Source organism: Manis javanica, chromosome 12 (genome assembly GCF_040802235.1).
Source record: "Manis javanica isolate MJ-LG chromosome 12, MJ_LKY, whole genome shotgun sequence".
Lineage (NCBI taxonomy): Eukaryota > Metazoa > Chordata > Mammalia > Pholidota > Manidae > Manis > Manis javanica.
This window is the reverse complement of record NC_133167.1, coordinates 102,830,566-102,850,398: the sequence shown is the minus strand read 5'-3', so window position 1 is coordinate 102,850,398 and position 19,833 is coordinate 102,830,566. Positions and strand designations below refer to the sequence as shown.

The 19,833-nt window shown below is 44.8% G+C and overlaps 2 protein-coding genes across 4 annotated transcripts in view; one reads left to right on the top strand and one right to left on the bottom strand.

Annotated features, from left to right (window-relative positions):
• Window positions 1–19,833, top strand: part of TENM3 (teneurin transmembrane protein 3) — a 2,338,142-nt gene that overhangs the window by 1,781,788 nt on the left and 536,521 nt on the right. For 2 of the 3 annotated variants that reach the window (XM_073219194.1, XM_073219195.1), the window contains one exon: window positions 6,086–6,172. The gene's annotated coding sequence lies outside the window, so the exon portion shown is untranslated. Of the gene's footprint in view, window positions 1–6,085; window positions 6,173–18,400; window positions 18,484–19,833 lie in introns of those variants that run through there. The other variant, XM_073219196.1, reaches the window with a different exon arrangement.
• The window catches only part of LOC140845315 (uncharacterized), a 133,227-nt gene continuing 130,258 nt past the window's right edge, over window positions 16,865–19,833 (bottom strand). The window contains exons 4-6 of the mRNA XM_073219295.1: window positions 17,999–18,958; window positions 17,816–17,908; window positions 16,865–17,153 (exon numbers count right to left, since the gene is read on the bottom strand). Of these exons, the coding sequence (XP_073075396.1) occupies window positions 16,883–17,153; window positions 17,816–17,908; window positions 17,999–18,958 (1,324 nt within the window). The 3' untranslated portion in view covers window positions 16,865–16,882. The remainder of the gene's footprint in view (window positions 17,154–17,815; window positions 17,909–17,998; window positions 18,959–19,833) is intronic.

Here is a 19,833-nt window from a genome sequence, read left to right as displayed (position 1 = left end):
AAGAAATTGGCTTTGGTTTTTGACATTATACAATTGGTTTGCTCTTACTATCCAGTTTCACAGACTTAACTATCAATTTGAGTTAAATGTAATGACTTTCCCCCTCATATTTTCATACACAAATTAATTCTGTCATCACAACTATTCACATTACCCAAAAATCACAGCAGATTTTGAGGGAGGAAAGTACCTTAATTTGAGGTTTCCCAAAAAGACCAGTGACAAAAAAGCATGTGGAAAAATTAGAATAAGGGTCATGTCCCCAGGTGGCAGACAGCTAGCATTCCACAGAGTAAATATCAAGTCATTTTAAATTCACCTAATAAATACCATGTGAAAAAATGCTGTGAAGCAAATAGTCCAAAAAAAAACCAAAACAAAAAGAAAAGCAGTAAGCAGTGGTTAACTGGGTTAAGCATAAATAATTGAACTGAGAATATTTATGCTACAGATGTGAAATCTACTTATATTCCATAGAAAAGGGAAACAGTTGATCTGGAAGAGCAATAGTTGGTTAGGAAATGAAAGATATTAACGATAAACTCTACGTAACCCTTTTAAAATTGCAAATGTTATTTGATTCTCACAACATCTTCTGACATAAGCAGATACAAAGAGGACCTTCTGCTGCTTCCTGTATGGTGGATTTAATGCTGGGATGAAATGAAATCATTTGACAAACAGTTCCGTTTGTTGGTGATGACTCTTGGTGTCATCAAGTGGATTTTTGGCTGTGGGTCGTTTTCATAAACTGATCTGATCCTTTCAGTAGCTCTGTTAGATGAACTGGGTTGACATATATATAAAATCTGAATGTGGTAGGAGTTGGGAGAGTGAACAGAAGATAAAAGTTGTTTTCTACAACTTAAAACCCTGAACATATGGCAATTCCGTACATGTAAAATTAATGTGCCCAATGCAATCACTCAATCATATACTAGTTTATTATAAGTTATTAAAGATCATGACAAATATGTCTCTCTGTACTAATATGCCTCTGTTAGGAAGATAACCAAAATTAATAAAGTGAGATCAGGTCACAGTTCACTTCTCTTCCAATTTATCAATATGCATTTGTTCTTTTCCTAGGTCCTTTCTTAAAAAATTCTTCCATCATAACATATCATCTCCATAAGGAAGCAATGATAATGGGTTTATTTCTACTCCTGTTTCAGTTATTTATGTGAAATTCTGCCTTTAGAAAGAGCTATGGGTAATAATTTTAGAATTAATCTGTCACTACATGATTAAATATAAAGGGAAACCATTCAAAAGTCACATGAATGAAAAGGAACAGAATGCTCAAGGGGTCAATAAAGATGTGTATTTTTCTTTCCACTGTGATCTACTGCTATTCAGAACAATTGATTAGGCAAGTTCATTACTGTTTTGCAACCACACATAAACCATTATTATCCACATTTATTCCCTAAGGTGTTGTCATAGACAGTTTTTCAATGAGTTGTAATTTTCAGTAACAGCTAGCTTAAAATTTACTCTACTTAACTTTCCTGGTCCTTTAAAGAGGATTACCAACCTCCACAAGCTAAAGACCATTGGAACAGTTACAGTCTTCCAGGAAATTTTTTGTCAGAGTCACAAATCCAAAAACTATATCCAACCCTTGAAATAGTGATTTAATTCTATTCTACATAGATCACTTATTGAAGAGAGAACCATCATTCTGAAACTGAAACCTTCTGCAAGTTTAGCCTTAAGCCATCATTTAAAAATATGTGCTGATGATTGTACTAATTTTATTTAGAGAAATAAATGAAGGAATTGTAAAATATACATGGAGCAATTTTATTATAAATCCATACAACACATAAAATACAGAAAGAAAAGTGCTCTTACTGTGAAACAGGACCTCAAGTTCTGTCAAGGCCCATTTTTTCACTCTGTAAGGTAACTAGCTTTTCTCAAAGGCAGACTGAGGCAACCAAAAAGTGTTTTCTTGGTGGAATTCTCATAGGGGTCATATTGATGTTGCTTTTAAGAGGCATTTCTCTTTCATTAAGCTCTAGTTTGTGTTTCTGTGTGTACATCATTTATATCTGTGCGTAGAAGAGGTGAACTCACAATCAGAGCTGGCTCTTTTCTGATAGGGAGGAAATATGAGTCATTGTTAGTCCGCAAGCCCTGGAATCAGAGTTATGAATCCTGGCTCTTTGATTTACAGTGGGTAATTACTTTTGAATTTATTCATTTTTAAGATGGGGGGAATAGTCGTAACTACTTTGGGGTTGCTACAAAAATCAGGGGAGCTAATGCATGTTATGTGCTGAGCACTCTGCAGAAAGAGCCTGCTCAGGTAAGGTGAGTCAGGAGGAGGGGGGAGGGGAAAATGAGCACCAGGTCCGCTGGTGCTGACTGTGGTAGTTAAGGCAATGTAAAAAGATTTATTTGAATGTTTTCCCAACTATAATAAGGACCTTAAATTTGTAATGTAAGGGGAAACGTGAGCACATCCTTACATATAATGCTAGTACTTTGTTAAAAGTCGCATCATTCAGAGACAAGTAATTGCAAAAAAAGGGAGAGACAATGGCAGGGCAGAGATAATGCTTTATGTTAAGAATTTAAGGGCTTTTAGCACGAGCAATACTTCGGAAAACTATCCTGGAAATAGCATGCGAGGCTGACCTGCAAGTGCCTTGCTTCCAAATAAAGCTCTTAAATTTTTCCCCCAGTTTCAGTGAAAATAATGGGCATACGTCACTGTATAAGTTGAAGGCACACAGCATGACGGTTTGATTTACCTATATGATGAAATGATTGCCACAAGAGGTTCAGCTGACATCCGTGTTCTCATACAGATACAATAAAAAGAAAAATTGAAAAAAGTCTTTCCTTTAGAGGGGAACTCTTAGGTTTTACTCTTTTAACAACTTTCCTGTACATCATACAGCAATGTGAGCTACGGTCAGCATGTTATGCATTCCATCCCTAGCACTTACTTACTGTATAGCTGACCACCTTCCTCCAAACCTGGGCACACATTTTAGGTTATTGCTGTTGGAATTTACAATGTGTTTTTTTTAATTGTGTAACAAACAGCAGCTTGTTGTAGTTACGGTTATTTGTCCTACATTTTTTTAACTTTTAAACTAGAATTGTGAGTAAATTGTGCACCACTATTACCATACTGAAGAATCTAACTATGACTATATATTTACCATTACCAGTGAGCTTTACATTACCTTTTTATGCTTTTATTGACTAGTATTAGTTTATTTCTACTCAAAGAACCCCCCTCCCTTTTGTAAGGCAGGTGTGTTAGTCATTAACAACCTCAGCTTTTGTTTGTTTGGAAAAGTATTTATTCCTCCTTTGTTTCTGAAGGACAGCTTTGCCAGGTGTAGAATTCTTGGTTGGCAGTCATTTTCTGTCAATATTTTGACTATGTCATCTGAGTCTCTCCTGATCTGAAAAGTTTGTGTTGAGAAATCCACAAATAATCTTATGAGGTTTCCCTTACATGTAACTTCTCTCTTTTCTCTTGCTGACCTTAAAATTCTTTGTCTTTCGCTTTTGACAATGTTAATTATAATATGTCTCAGTGTGGCTCTATTTGGGGTCCACCTATTTGAGATCCTTTGGGCCCCATGGATCTGGATGTCCATTTCTCTTCCTAGGTTCAGGAAGTCCTCAGCTGTTACTGTTTTAAATATATTTTCTGTACTAGATCTAATATCTGAATTCAGCAAAGTCGCAGGATACAAAATTAATACACAGAAACCTGTTGCATTCCTATACACTAACAATGAACAAGCAGAAAGAGAAATCAGGAAAACAATTCCATTCACAATTGCATCAAAAAGAATAAAATATCTAGGAATAAACCTAACCAAGGAAGTGAAAGACCTGTACTCTGAAAACTACAAGACACTCATGAGAGAAATTAAAGAAGATAACAATAAATGGAGACTCATCTCATGCTCATGGATAGGAAGAATTAATATTGTCAAAATGGTCATCCTGCCTAAAGCAATCTACAGATTCAATGCAGTCCCTATCAAAATACCAACAGCATTCTCCAACAAACTAGGGAAAAATTGTTCTAAAATCCACATGGAACCACAAAAGACCCAAATAGCCAAAGCAATCCTGAGAAGGAAGAATAAACCTGGGAGAATTATGCTCCCCAACTTCAAGCTCTACTACAAAGCCACAGTGATCAAGACAATTTGGTACTGGCACAGGAACAGACCCATAGACCAATGGAATAGACTAGAGAGCCCTGATATAAACCCAACCATATATGGTCAATTAATGTATGATAAAGGAACCATGGATATACAATGGGGAAATGACAGCCTCTTAAACAACTGGTGTTGGCAAAACTGGACAGCCACATGCAAGAATGAAGCTGGATTATTGTCTAACCCCATACACAAAAGTAAACTCAAAATAGATCAAAGACCTGAATGTAAGTCATGAAACCATAAAACTCTTAGAAGAAAGCAAAGCATAGGCAAAAATCTCTTAAATATATAAACATGAGCAACTTTTTCCTGAACACATCTCCTCGGGCAAGGGAAACAAAAGGAAAAATGAACAAGTGGGACTACATCATGCTAAAAAGCTTCTGGATAGCATAGGACACCATCAAGAGAACAAAAAGGCATCCTGCAGTATGGGAGAATATATTTGTAAATGACATATCCAACAAGGGGTTAACATCCAAAGTATATAATGAACTCATATGCCTCAACACCCAAGCAGCAAATAACCCTATTAAAAAATGAGTGGAGGATATGAACAGATAGTTCTCGAAAGAAGAAATTCGGATGGCAAACAGGAACATGAAAAGATGCTCCACATCACTAATTAACAGGGAAATGCAAATTAAAACCACAAAGAGATATCACCTCACACCAGTTAGGATGGCCAATGTAGAAAAGACAAGGAACAACAAATGCTGGTGAGGATGTGGAGAACGGGGAACCCTCCTACACTGCTGGTGGGAATGTAAACTAGTTCAACCATTGTGGAAAGCAGTATGGAAGTTCCTCAAGAAACTCAAAATAGAAATACCATTTGACCCAGGAATTCCACTTCTAGGAATTTACCCTAAGAATGCAGCAGTTGAGTTTGAAAAAGACACATGCACCCCTATGTTTATCACAGCACTATTTACAATAGCCAAGAAATGGAAGCAACCTAAACGTCTATCAGTAGATGAATGGATAAAGAAGATGTGGTATATATACACAATGGAATATTATTCAGCCATAAGAAGAAAACAGATCCTACCATTTGCAACAACATGGATGGAGCCAGAGGTTATTCAGTGAAATATGCCAGGCAAAGAAACACAAATACCAAATGATTTCACTCATGTGTGGAGCATAAAAACAAAGAAAAAACTGAAGTAACGAAACAGCAGCAGACTCAGAGAACCCAAGAATGGACTAACAGCTACCAAAGGGAAAGGGACTGGGGAGGGCAGGTGGGAAGGGAGGGAGAAGGGGAATAAGGGGCATTATGATTAGCACACATAACACAGGGGGTTGGCACGGGGAAGGCAGTATAGCACAGAGAAGACAAGTAGTGACTCTAGCATCTTACTATGCTGCTGGACCATGACTGTAATGGGGTATGTGGTGGGGGGACTTGATAATGGGGGAATCTAGTAAGCGCAATGTTGCTCATGTGATTGTATATTAATGATACCAAAATAAAAAAATATATATATATACTTTCTGTCCATTTCTTTTTCTTGACATCTCCTGGAATTCCTATAATGCAAATATTCTTCCTTTTCATTGTGTCTCATAATTCCTGTAGGCTTTCTGCACTCCTTCTCATTCGTTTTCCTTCCTGTTCCTCTGACTGGGACGTTCCAGGGTCCTCCTTCAAGACACTGATGCTTTCTTCTGCATAGTCAAATCTACTTTTGAAACTCTCTAATGAATTCTTCAGTTCAGCTACTGTATTTTTCAAATCTAGGATTTCTGTTTGGTGTTTTGTTTTTGTTTTTGTTTTTATTCTTCAATGGTTGTAATTTCCTTGTTGGACATTTCGTTTTGTTCATGCATTGTTTTCCTAATTTTATGTAGTTGTCTGTGTTTTCTTGTAGTGCATGAAAGACAATTAGTCTGAAGATCAGTAAGAAGATAATTCCGAATTCTTTGTCTGGCAGTTCAGAGATCTCCACTGCTTTAGGGTAAGTAATTGGAGTTTTGTTAGTTTCCATTGGCGGCTTCATATTTACCTGATTGTTTTGTGATTCTTGACTCCTGACATTGGTATTGCACATTTGAGTAATGGGCTCGTCTTCAGACTTCACCAGTTTGCTGTGGAAGAGATGGTTCCTCACCAGGTGGCTCAGTCTGGTTTCTCTGTGTGTCTGCTAGTGATTATCTTGGTCACGTGGGGCCTGCTATCGTGGCTTATTTTTGGGTGAGGCGACGGAGCTATGAGGATGGGGGTGACGGAGATGCCACTGGCTGAGTACTTGGGCAGGGCTGCTGGCTTGGCTGCCTACCCAAGTGAGGCCGTGGGATGGGCTCCTTGGTTGCCTGGATTCTGGTCAAGCTTTCTAGATGGTCAAGACTGGGCACTATATGCAGTAATAGATGGGCTGCCGTCCGCTTCCCTGCCCCGACAAGGCAGCACGGAAGTCTGTAGAGTTCGTTCTTGGGTTCTCAAATCAGGCCAGAATATGCACCAAATTCTCTGGTCAGCTAAGGCCGTCGGTTTGGCTCTGCACATGGGGAACACCATGGACTGTGCTCTCTTTCCAAGTGATATTGACATAGGCCGATTGGACTTTGCAGCTTCCTTTGTGCTCTGGTTGAAGTCCCGGGTCAGACAGGCTGAGGCCTGTATTTTGTGAGGCACAGGGGCTGCTTGTGAGACTCCCTGCCCAGGTGCAACGGGAAGAGCAGCTCTAAAGCCGGTAGAGCTCTTTGTGCGTTGTCATAAGTCGAGCCAACCTACTCTCCAAGTTCTCTGACCGAACAGGGCCATTGGCCTGCTCGATGAACTACGAGCTCTGCCCACCTTGGCTCGAGCGCTGCGGGGATGCTCAGCTCCTAGGATGGCCACCAGCCTTTCAGCCATATGGGCCTGGCAGGCACTCTTCACAGTGTGGGGGGCTGTGGTTGGCTTCCTTTTCTGGGTGTGAGCAAACCGTGCTGTAGGAGGTCTGGCCAAACTCATCATCGGAGGACCTGAATCAGGCAGATCTACACTCTGCCAGGTGCCCTGGTCAGAGGGCTCCCCAACTCAGCTCTGCAAATGAGCAAAGCTGCTCGTGGCCATTACTATGAGTTACTCTGGGTATGAACTGAATCTGCCAAGATCCATGTGCTGCTGTTGTGAGCCCATCTCCTTCACATTCAGATCCCCAGTGGCTGAGCTCACAGATTCTCCTGCAATCCCCGTAGACTGAGATCACAGCAGGGGCTCCTGCAAAGTGACCCCCAGTGGGAGTCACAAGGGAAATGGTTGCCCCTGTTGCTCTCTTTCCCACTGGAGGAACTGGAGGCTCAGAGAAGACCTCTGCATATGGTGCCATGCTGTCCAGGGCAAGGGGCAACGTGGTCAACACACAGCTGCCTCTCTTACCTTCTAATGGCATCTCTCTTCATCTCTGAGGGTATTTCAGGCTCACCTCTGTGTTCTAGGATCCCCTCAATGGTGTCTCACTCTTGAATGGTTGTTAGTTGGTTGTTCTTGTACGGAGGGCAAAGTCAGGAACAACCCATGTTGGCATCTGGGTGGCATCACTGTCCCAGCTCTTACTTTTATTGATACATATGTATTTTTTATTTCTGTTGAAAGCTATCCATGAGTCCATTCCTAGTGTGTATTCATACAAAGAACTCATTAATTTATGATAATAAATAGAACTAATATGTATTTAAAGGTTTATTTGAAAATCTATATAATTTCAGAATCGTTCTGAATATACTGCCAAACAATATAGTCAACAAAAATGTGTACCCGATACCTCAACTATGAAGATACATAGAAAATGCTTTCTCAGTGTGTAATTTACTGATTTTACTACTTTAAGAAAGGATGATTCAAAATCTAATTTTGAAGTGTCACTGACTTTTCAGCCAGAATTTCCTCAGACAGATATTCTCACCCTCTTCATGTTGTGAATTTTGGTTTCCTCCTTAAATGGGAATGTGTCACTTTTGAAAATAATTCAGCCAGATTTACTTGCAACAATTTCTCTTGAATAGGCTAATGATAAAAATACCTATTTGGTTTATGCAAAATATGTAGCCCAGGGCCACACGTCTCAGCTTACCCTGTGCTCAGGAATGCTCTGGGAGGCTTGTTAAAATGCTCATTTACTGGTTCCATCCTTAGAGATTCTGGTTCCATGGAGCTGAGGTAGGGCTCAGTGATGTATATTTTATTTCGAACCCCAGGTGATTCTGATACAGATGGTCTAAAGGTCACACTGAGAAAAGCATTGGTAGAGGGCAGGACTAGCACGGATTCTGTCAACCTGTTTATTATCAAGACAATATTCAAATTTTAATATAGAACCTCCTTCTTATCATGATGTTCTTTAAAATGTAATAAAGGTTGGTTTCTAGTACGTTTGAAAATAAATATTACTTGTACCATGGCCTGAATTAAAACTAGTTTCTAAGTAACACTGTAACTGTTGAGGCAAGACTCAGTCATCAGTCCTCAATGCAGAGAGACTGCAGGGGGGGCCCAAGCCCTTGGCACCGGACTCTAACCCAGGACCCACCGGTCTCTCTTTCTGCCCCCATCTCTGAGGTTTATCTCCCGTTAAGCATGTTCTCCCTTCTCTCTCTCCTCACTCACATCCTCTCTCTGCCAATTGCCTTCCTCCTTATAGACTCTTAGCTCATAATCTTCTCATGGCCTACTTTTTTTTTCCCTCCTAGATCCCTTATCCCAGGATAAAAGAGAAGAAGGTCCATCTTAGGTTTTCATAGATTTTGTGGATTAAAAGCGCTGGGTTTGGAGGCAAGACCTAGGAAAGAAGTGTTAGGTAAACAGAAAGAGCAATTTGGAGGCTTCCTCTGCCCAGCCCAGACTGTCGAGAAACGTCTGGCTTCTTCCATTTTTCCCTAAACCAAACAAAACCCAGAGCTACAGCTTCATTGGAGAGACTAAGTGTCAGCTCATGTGGCCAGCCAGGCTTGCTTTATTCCAATCTTTCAGCCATTTTATGGCTTTAACCTACACGTCTTCACTTGTAGGACTTTACTGCACTTTCAGAACAAACCAGGCTTTGCTGGGAAGTGCACCGAAGTTTCAGGAAAGAGAATACCTAACAAGTTAGCAATACCTTTTCCTGCCCCATTTGGGAAGCTTGTACATTCTGGTGTCATCTGTAAAGCAAACGAACAAAGAAGCAGCCCCACAACCTGTGAAGGTGACTGCTCAGGCTTCCGGACATCAACTCATGTGACTCAGCCCATTTACTTCTGAAATCTGGATTTATAAATAATCCAGGTTCAGTCTTTTACAGAAATCGGTTCTAAGTTGCACGCAGACTTGGAATGAAAAGTAAAAATAGAAACAAAATATCAAAATCCTGTCTTGTATTTAAATTTCCAAAAATCCGAAGGAAGTCATTTGTCCCACTCTGCATTTCAAGTGAGCACCATGGTCCACCCTAGGCTTCACTATTTTGAGAAAATAGTACATGAACCTGAATGGCATCATAAATGTGTTCTATCGATGACATAAACAGCTTTTCTTTCCTGGCATTTTCAGACAGAAGTGTGACTCCTAAAATCAATCACACAAATGCATGCTTGTATGTAAGCAAAATGTGAAACTCACCTCTCTGCTTACATGTCTTCAGTTGATATTTCACAGACAAGAAGTTTTGTGAGACTGAACCCAAAATAATCTGTTAATGATTTGGGATTTCAAGCAGTTCACTCTGAAAGCTGGTTCTCATAATCAAGTTTGACACGAAAATAGCACTGTCATTAAATTCAAGGAAATACCATCGTTTAATGCTTAATCACATTAAATTTAAGATAATTTGTATGTCATGAAGCTATATTTTGGAAACATGAATTTGAACTTTACTACTGAGCAGACCATATACCTACAGAGACTTTTAGCCTCAAACACTTCAGGATTGGGTTGTCGTTTCAGAAAATTGGTACAGAACAAAATACCTGTCTATTAATTACACGTCGATGCTTTAGAGAATACATACATGTAATTAAAGTGCCACTGATGGCAAATACTAGTGCTATGATTAATTTCTCATAGAACCAGTGTCTTTCTTTCAAGGGAAAATTGTTGCCCCTTCACCTGTCTCATTCATTCCCAGGAGTATTCTTAGTCGCCAGTTTGAAGCATTTTTAGTGTTCAAGCTAGATCATTCAAATGACTGTTAGTAATACAGATTATAAGGATATTAACATATACGTCCTAGGTCATCCACACCCACACGAGAGTTTTAGTCTTTCTTAGGAGTTCCATTTACTTGACACATGGTTCTGTCTGATTGCTCTCACCTGTCATGATACCTGGAGCAAAACAACTGATGTCATTCAGAAAGGAGTTAGGGTCCATTGAAGAGAAGCCCATTATAACATTTTATACGATCTGCAATGCAAATGAGAACACTGTTCGAACATAAAATGGCAAAGAACATCTGAAACAGGTTAAAAGTGTTTTCTAAATCAAAAATCTTGGCTCCTAGGATGTCTCAACTGTTACTCGTTGCATCAGCTCAGAAATGGGGAATATGTCTTTGTCTTCCCAATCTGCAGATTCAAACTCCTTATCATGCCTAGAAAAATCTTCCAGTAAGAGTACCTCCTCCCCTACAACGTTGTGTTAAACTTCATCCAATTGTTCGTTTAATTCTTATGCTTCTCCAATTTTTACTGGATATGATGTTTTATTGGGGTTCAGGGAAGCATGGCTAATGACATCAGCAAGCTTTGTAACTTCTCACTGCCAGTTTTCTACACAACTGACACTTTTGTCACTCAAACTGCACCAAATTGCTCCAACAATTAATCTTAATGCCCGGGAGCAGGGGGACTTTTAAATGGACCCCTTCTTGGGATTTTGTGTTAAAAACAGAAAAGTTCCCATGAGTGCAAGGGGCTAAGTTAGCTTCTCCAGTCTGCCTCTCCCCAGGTCTCACTCTTCTCCGCCACCCCCTGAAAGGACTGAATTACATTTCTCTTCTTGTCCTTTAAATGAATAGCATAGTTTGGGTGAAATTATCGGGCAATTGCATGCCTTTTATGCAGATAATGCTATTTGATGAAAGCGGTGTTTTGATCTGCTGAGGATAATACAGATCCAGGGTTGGACCCATTGGAGAGAGTAAAGCTGTCTTCTGTGATAACTTCATCTCAGCATGAGGTCAGACGGGGAAAACTGGGATGGGGGATTAAAAAATGACACAGTCGGAGCAGCGTTCAGTTCCCCGCTGTGCTCCTGGCTGCATACTATAGCTTATGTTTCTGATCTGTTATGGTATTGTCTGCCTTTCTCTCTTAGAGCAGAAAGAGATTGCTTAAAACTTTTCTTTTTTCAGCTAGAGGGATTAGTTCTGTGCAGCTTTTTTAATTAAAGAAACTGTATCTTTTTCAAGGCAATTTAAAGCTGCCGGAGAAGGACCATCAACATCCATAACTTAGTGCTATTATCTGTAACAAAGTGTAAACTCTAAATTTGATATTCAGAAATAGGGGGAGGGAACTCTCGAATTCTTATATTTGTAACCTTCAGTCATTGCTCAGATCGCTGAATGAAGAATAGTAAATAAATTATTTGATGTACGTCCTGAATACGTTTCCATCAGTAGTAACTTCCAGCCGCTTTGCTTTTTAGCTGAGCTGAGCTTGCTTAATTAAATCTTCAGGATGATAGGGAAGTGCACTTGAAAATAGTGTGAGAGGAAATAGATTTGACTATATATCCTTTTCTTTACCCAGAGATCATTTTTAAACATTTCCATTCCACTGAAAGTGATAACAGTAGAAAATGTCTCCTTAAAATGGGCAATTTGCATTTAAACAGTGTGAAGTACAACATTATGATACTTTATCACTATGAACCTTTGTATTTGTGATGAGCGGTCATCATCTTTATTAATCTGAGGAGAGCATGGATTGAATGTTTCCAAAGGGATGATGAATTTGTCAGGACATATACATTTGAGTTGAATTTATAGCTCAATTTAACACAGGTTAATGTCGAAAATCCTCAAATGTTTCAAATAAGGCCCATATGGTTATCACTTTACAAAGCATACAGGCTCTGCGCGTCAGTTGCAACATACACATTTCCAACTAAATTCCATGCCAGATCAATTAGAAACAGTCCTCCTGAGCAGACAGGAACAAACAGAGATTGTTTCCCCAATACCAGCTGAACCCTTGTCTTGAAGAAACGAAAAGCAGTCATCTTAGACTCTACACTTCGTACCATTAAAAATCCAAAGGAAATTTGGAAAACAGTGAGGGCTTCATAAACAATGTCATATTTGATAGGAAATACCTAAGGTATCTGCATTTAATAGGTGATTGCTACAAGTTTTTCCAAATTTCAGTAAACACATCTTTCTGAAAAAACACGAAAACAAAATTTGATCTCTTTGCCTTTTTCTCATTATTTTTGTCTTCCCGTCAATTTATGATTCCGAGAAAAAACCAAGTTCTGAGGTGAATTAAAAATGGCCTGTTATCATAACTAGAACTTTTATTAAACTATGTGCCATTAAAAAAGCCAATGGGCAGAAAAGTAGAAAATTGTACCTGATAAACGTATTCTCAAAGTCAGTCTTACTTATGACATATCCTTTTAAAAAAGTCAGAATGACTGAAGACAATAAAAATAATTTTATTCATGTATTCACTCACTCATTCAACAGCCGTGTATGAGCATATTCTATATGACAGCCCTGTGTGCTCGACCCTGTGGATTTAAAGAGCACCAAGGCCAATCTCTGGTGCTCTAGGAACTCTCAGCCACTGAGAAAGATCCATAAAAAAAAAAAAAAAAGAAAAAACAGTGCAATCATTTACTATACACAGAAAATATGGTGGAGGCACTCCTAAGGGAGGCGAGTAGCGTTAATAGTGCTTTAATAAGTAGGTGTTCAGAGACTGAAGCCCAGGACATCGGATACTAAGGCGCTGAAAAATGGAGAGAAGAGCATGCTTTTGGGAAAAGACGCTCATGGGATCTGATATGCACAGTGCGTACATATTCAACCTATGTGTACAATTTAACCTTAAAGACTGAATCCTGAAGTATCTAAAAGATGTAGTATTATTAACAAAATTGCCCTTCATCACTCATTTGTGATAAACCTTGCCAGCAATGAGCACCTACATTGAATACACTGTATATTTATACCTTAAATACAGTGGATAGACTACTTACTAAAAAGTTGTTTATAGGAAATGGGATGGATTTTAAAAGGTAGTCTGTGATAAAGTAATATTTATTAATATAAATTAAATTTTATTAATATATATTGTATTCTTATAAATTGTATGAATATAAATTAAAAGGTTGCACCTTTTCGTGCGGCATAAGGTGGCATGTTTTAAACACATACATGGGGTTAAACCAAGTTTGAAAGTGCCGCGTGTAAAAAGGAGCTTCCAGATCCTTCAAGGAACCAGGTCTTCTCTGTGGCTTAGTCTTCTCCAAGTGAGCAGTTGGGTGGTGCTTCACAGTCGTGTTTTCACCAGAGGTCAGAGCCACGTGGAGGCTCAGTTTATGCAGTGGAACACAAACTAATGTACTGGAAAAGCGTGCTCCCATTTAAAGGTCGGTTTTATCTGATCGTCAGTTCATTTGGTGGCTCCAAAATGCATGCACATTGAGAGGCCTCTCTTGCTTTAATTAAGGTAATGAAAGCATATTTTCCAATACAAACAGTCATTTAATTTTATGACTTTGTCAGTGATTGAATTAGAATATTTGTTTTACAGTTTCCCTCAGCCTAACAGCCAAGGGAAATAAGTTACTTTTTTTTTGCAAGAGGGGAAAACAGCAAACACCTTATAATAACTTTATTGAGACTCCTGTGTAACATTGTTCTAGATTAAATTCTTGCCGCATAGAAAGTGATTTGTTTAACCTCAGCTGTATGTGCCTAGGACTGGGTTTTAAGGGGCTTATCACTAACTTGTTTTCGGTCGAGACAGCCTCATTTTGGATGTGTGTGGATTATTTCTGATCTTCTCAAGGGTGAGCTGCAAGGTCTAGGTGCCTAGCTTGGGCTCCCCCCACCACCTTCCTCCTCAGGGCCTAAAGCCCCTTGGGTGAGAGAGGATGCGCCCGGGGTAGATCTTCAATCTGAGCTCCTCAGTCAGGCCACCCTTGCCTTAGCTTGCAAAAGCAGATGCAATAACTCCAAAGAATGTCTGGGAGCCTCCTGGGAGGGCCTCCTACCTGCCCGACCGGGCGCCCCCTTCTACACGCCTGAAAGCCCGCGTGTCAAAGCAGGAAGTGGCTGCGGAGACCCGCTGCTCCCCACGGGAGGGAGGCGGGAACAGCTGCCACCCGGCCCCATCAGCTCCAGGCTGGGCCTTTCCGACCGGGGAAAACAGGCAGCCCCCAAAACTGCAGCCTCCGGGGAAGGCGCGCCTGCCGCCCAGGGACAATCAGCCTCACCTGCAGGGGGGAGCGCCCCTCGGCAAAGGTGGGGAGTCGGTGGAGCTGCAGACCAGGTGCTGTAGGCCCGGCAGGGCCCCCGCCTGTCCCTGACGGCACAGGCAGGTCCTTCCTAACCCCAAAGGGAATCCAGGGAATCCGGTGCCTCAGCCCATTTTCTTCCTTCCCAGCACTTTTAAGAGGTTTGCAAAGGCCGCAGGCATGCATTTCCAGGGGTAGGGTGGGAGCTGCGAGGGGAGCTCGGCGACATTTTTTTTCCCGGGGAATCGCGTATCACTGTGACAAGGGGGCCCACGGGAGGGCGATGCCGCCAACTCGGCCCCATTATCCTGTGCACGGCCGGCTGCGTTAACACAGCAAAGTCACCAGCGGCTCCGGCAGAGTTTGCTGTGAGCGGCCAGAGGTTTGCAAAACAGACAGTGACGCCTTGCATTTCTTCTCCTACTCGAATTTTTATTGCAGCCGAGGGCATGGCGGCAGCTGCCCACCACTCCCGCCCGCCCAAGACCACACAGCTCAGCGAGGCAAAAAGCCTGATGGTCACGTTGCACGCTGCCTCTCTGCTTTCCAGGGATGCATTTGCAGGAGAGAGCGTGTGGTGTAGGTTGGCACTACACAACATCAGCGTTTCCTAACGGCCTCAAATCAGTGAACTTCTTTTGTCAGGGAAGTAAAAAAAAAAAAAAAAAAAAACCCTCGAAGCCCCAAACTTAGCACATATAACCGACTGGATTGCCAGCTTCGCCCTGCACAGGCAGGCAGCCACGCAGGACACCTACGCGTTGTGTCTACCAGCAGCTCCTGGCATAGAGTGCACGCGGCCGCAGTCATTTCCAGTGTTTTACCTACACTGCGTCCAGTTAGTGTGAATGTTCGGCATCACGTACTGAAAAACTTTGAGTATCATGTAAGAGGGGGCTGGGCTCGAGACAGACACCAAGATTTATTACCATCTCTAAATTTTATGAGTTCTTTTGTTTCCTCCGCTCATTACCCGCGTTAGGTTATAATGAGGGGTCTGGGAAAAAGAGCTGCACAGAAGGAACGTGCCACCCCCTCACCCCAACGCCCTCCTGTTCTACCAGCAATTTAGCTCTTCTGTTCTGGCCTCTAGGATCCGGGAAGAGCCTTTTCGGTGCGTGCGTGTGCGTGTGCGTGTGGGTGTGTGTATTCCTAGAGAGCAAGGTGTAAACAAGCACAGGGGAGCGTTACTTACACTCTTAGAACTAAGTTTTAAACACGTAGAATGTTTCTGTGAAAACTGGGTGGGCCACAAACGTGATTTATGAAGTTCCCTTGTGATCATGCCAGGGATGCTGATGTTCAGTAGTTTGTGTGATTGCCACGTAGTATCTATCTGGGGCATGCCTTCATAATTGACAAGTTTTCTTAAGAAAATGAGAACGACTGGAGTGAGGGGGGATAATAATTAAGCTGCCCCTCCGCCTGGTTTGTCACGTGTGAAATCCACATGGCAGGAAGGACACTGCTCCATCCTAGGGCGACTCTAGACTCCGTCACTGGCGCCTCCGTGAGCGAGGTCGGGTTGCTCAGCAATTAGCGCTGGCTCCTAACGCGGTGCAGAGCGCTTGGTCACTTAGCAACTTCGGGAACCCAGATTGTGGGACTGGTCACACTAATTCAAGTTCAGGGATTCTCCATGGCCACTTCACCCCAAACTTTGGAGAAACTCTATCCTAAAGGTTCAGGCTTTCCTAGGAGGCATCGTTCTGTTTTTCCGAGTGTTTAATATGTTTCTTTAAAAATGAAGAGCTTCCTTCCTGCTGGAGGCAGGTTAGGTGCAGGTCGCCGGAATCCTCTGCTGTGGAAGGTGGAATGAGAAGGCTCGCAGCGCTGCGGTCCTTCGGCCGCGCTTCCAAAGCCAGGTCTGCGGCGGCCCGGAGACGGCCCAGGACACGAATTCTCAGCTACCCCTGGGGGGTTTCCTCAGGCGCCCCAGGAGGAGCCACGCGCGCTAGTCCGTCCCAAGCGCACACACCCCAGCTCAGCTGCCCAGGACCCCGGAACAGAAAGATGCCTGCAGGTTCCAGGGAGCCGAAGAGCCGGGGAGCGGCTCCACCAAGGCCACGGGCTAAGTGTTCCAGAATTCCGGAACTGCAACCTACCCGGGGTTTATAACTTCACGCGGGTGGGTGGGGGTGGAGGAGGGGGCTGGGGCTGGGGCGCCCGGAGCGAGAGTTTGGCAGGGAACTTCAGTGCGTACAAAGTGACAGTGTTTCTGGTGGAAAGCAGTAAACTTTTATTTTACGCCCACAGCAAACAAAGTGGAAGTACAGGTAGTGCAGCGACAGACAGAATATAGGATATAGAATACGATTGTGGAATGCGGAGCCTCCATAATCTGTCCCCCGGCCAGTGCGCGCCGGTTCGAGGTCCTGCTGCTTGAACCCGAGGGTGGACACTGGCCTCCCACAGAGACGAGTTGGCGTCTGTAAGCAAGTTGGGTGCTTAGGACCCCTTCCCGCATGCGAAGGTCATTTGCACGTTTCAGTCTGGGACGACAGCACAGTCTGGAAGGGAAGGTGCCGGTCATTTTCGGAAGCTCAGTAAAGGACGGGCCGCCTGCCAGGGGCGGAAATCCTTAATTACACCCTTCTGCCTGGGAATCCATCTTCCCGTCAGTGTCCTGCGCTCCGGCCTCCTGGGGTGACTCAGCTGACCTGAAATGCCCACTCAATGGAAGATCAAGGAAAGTAGTTTTCTAATAAGGTTAGAGGTTTGATTACACGGAGCAGGGTTTCCACTTAGGTCCCAAGCAATCACCCGACCCCCCCCGCGCCCCCTCCCCGCCACCGGGAGAAGAGGACAGAGCCCCCCGCGCGCGTACTCCGCACTTTGTTGGTGCGTGTGAATTTCACAGGGCGCTGTGCGTTCATTAGTGTGTGCAATCAGCGGCGGGCAGACCCCCTCATCAGAGCCGAAAGCCGGCAAGAGCCACTCATCAGCGTGAAGTGTTATTCACGGATGACCCCTAAATCACGGCGAGAGCAGGGGAGGCGCTGATTGGTCACCGCGTGGGGGCCTCGGTGCTGCCCCGGCCCCGACGCGGCCCGGAGGGAGGGGCGGCGAACGTGATTCAGTCCGGCAAATCCCATTTGACGGAAAAAGGCAGGACACGGGGAATCTCGTTTTTTTTTTTTTTTTTTTGAATAAAGAAGAAGAAATAAAGTACCTGTCATCTTGACAAGTGGCGGGGCGGCGGAGCGCAGGATTATAAATGCCCGCAGCCGGGGCCGGCTCGCCCGGGATGGGGCTCTCCCGCGATCTGCACCGGGGAAGCGCATGGTAGGCTCCTCTCCGCTCACACACACACACACACACACACACACACACACACACACACACACACACTCACACGCGGACACGTGTACGCGCCTGGTCTCGCGGGCACACCCGGCCCTGCGCGCCCGCCAGCGCGCCCTTAAGGTCCTGGATGGCGCTCCGGGCCCGGCGCCCCGCTCGCCGCCGCTCCTTTCCCCCCTGCTCGCCCTCTGCCGTCCTCCGGCTGCCGCGCCGGGACCCGACAGCTCCGGCCGGGCCGCGGCGGCCGAGGAGGAGGCCGGCGGGAAGGGGAGGGGGCGCGCGGGGAGGACAGAAAGTGAACTCATTGGCGCTCCGCGCGCGCCGCCTCCCCCCGCCCCCGCCGCCGCGGCCGGCGGGGGGCAGGGAAGGAAGTTGTAACACTTGCCGCACCCCCCCCCCGCGCCCTCTCCCTCCCTCTCGGCGGGCCCCTCCCCCGCGCCCGGCGCCTTTGAATTTGGCCGAGCGCTGGGGGTGCGCGCGGCTCGGGCGGACGCGGCGGCGGCGGAGCGAGCCGGCGGCGAGGGCGAGCCGAGCGCGGTAAGTGCGGCGCCGCCGCCGGCGCGTCCTCCGTCCTTGCTGGGGTCCTAGTGCCCGCGCCGCGGCGCGCGGGAGCGGAGGGCGGGCCGCGGGGCTCGCAGGCCGGGGCGCGCTGCTCCTTCTGAGCGGCGGCGCGTCTCCGGGGCAGCCCCCGGGCCCTGGCCTCTCCCTGCGCCCGCCCCGCCCTCGTGTCCGACACCTGGGGCTCCTGCTCAGGTGGCGGCGCAGGACCGGGCGCCGCGCGCTGAGCCGGGGAGCCCCGGGCTCCCGGGTTCCCCGAAGAAGACAGCCCAGCGGCCGGGCGTCCCGCCGGGGCAGACGGAGTCCCGCCGTTCTCGCTCTGATCGGCGATCCCCCGGTTCGGCGGTGGGGCGCCGCAGGCTCGGAGAAAGTGGCTGCCCGGGTTCCGCGCGGCTTGCAGCGAGCGGGAAGCCCTGGGATGTCACCTCGTTCCGGGGGAGCAGAAATCAGGCTTCTTCAGGAACCACGGAGCCAAGTTGGGAAGGAGCGAAGGCAGGAAACCCGGGGCCGGCGTGGCGCGGGGAGTGGTGGGTCTCGACTGAAACTTCATCTGGAAAGTCTGGATGGGGCTGGAAACAGACCCATATCCCAACCGGGGCATTTAGAAATAATCACAGATTTATGAGTCTGGAACTCAATCTAAGTCTGTATCGCGTTTTACAACCGATTAGAAAGAGCTTCAGGTATCTTAGGTGGAGGTGGCTATGCGTGATCCCCACTGAACCCATTATGCAGTTCGGATGCCATTCTTAACCGCCTCACCTTTAAGGTAGTTGGAATGGTGACCTGCTACTAATTCTTACTGCGGAGAACGGGTTACGAGTAATTCCACCGTGTCATGGAGCCAGTGCATTTGTTTTCTGAAGTCATTATAATTTAAAGCTAGAGGAAACTTTCCAGGTACTTTTGGGGGCAGTGCAGTAGAGGGAAAGGGTGAGTGTTGCAGGGCCCCAGACACTCGGGGGAACAGGACTGTCTCTTCATAATATTCTCTCTCTTATCTTCAGACAGTGTATTTGTCAAACATTTGTAGACTCTGGCCGAATCCACTGGGTGGTCTTTCCACTAGAAACAGAAATAGGTTCAGGCATTACCTTTTTCTTCTGCCGTCAGAGAGGGGAAAAAAGGCAAGCCTGGCATCTCTGGAAAGCCTAGGAGAGTACCCCAAAGGGTGTTACTGCAAATGAACAGAACTTTGTGGTCTGATTCCTTTAGTGGTTATGTTGAGAATCGGATGCACACCTCCCTCCCTGCAATCGCCTACCTGGAGAAGTGTTTGTAGCCTTTCTGGTCTATTAGAAACAGGGTTTAGAATTAAGAGTAACTATA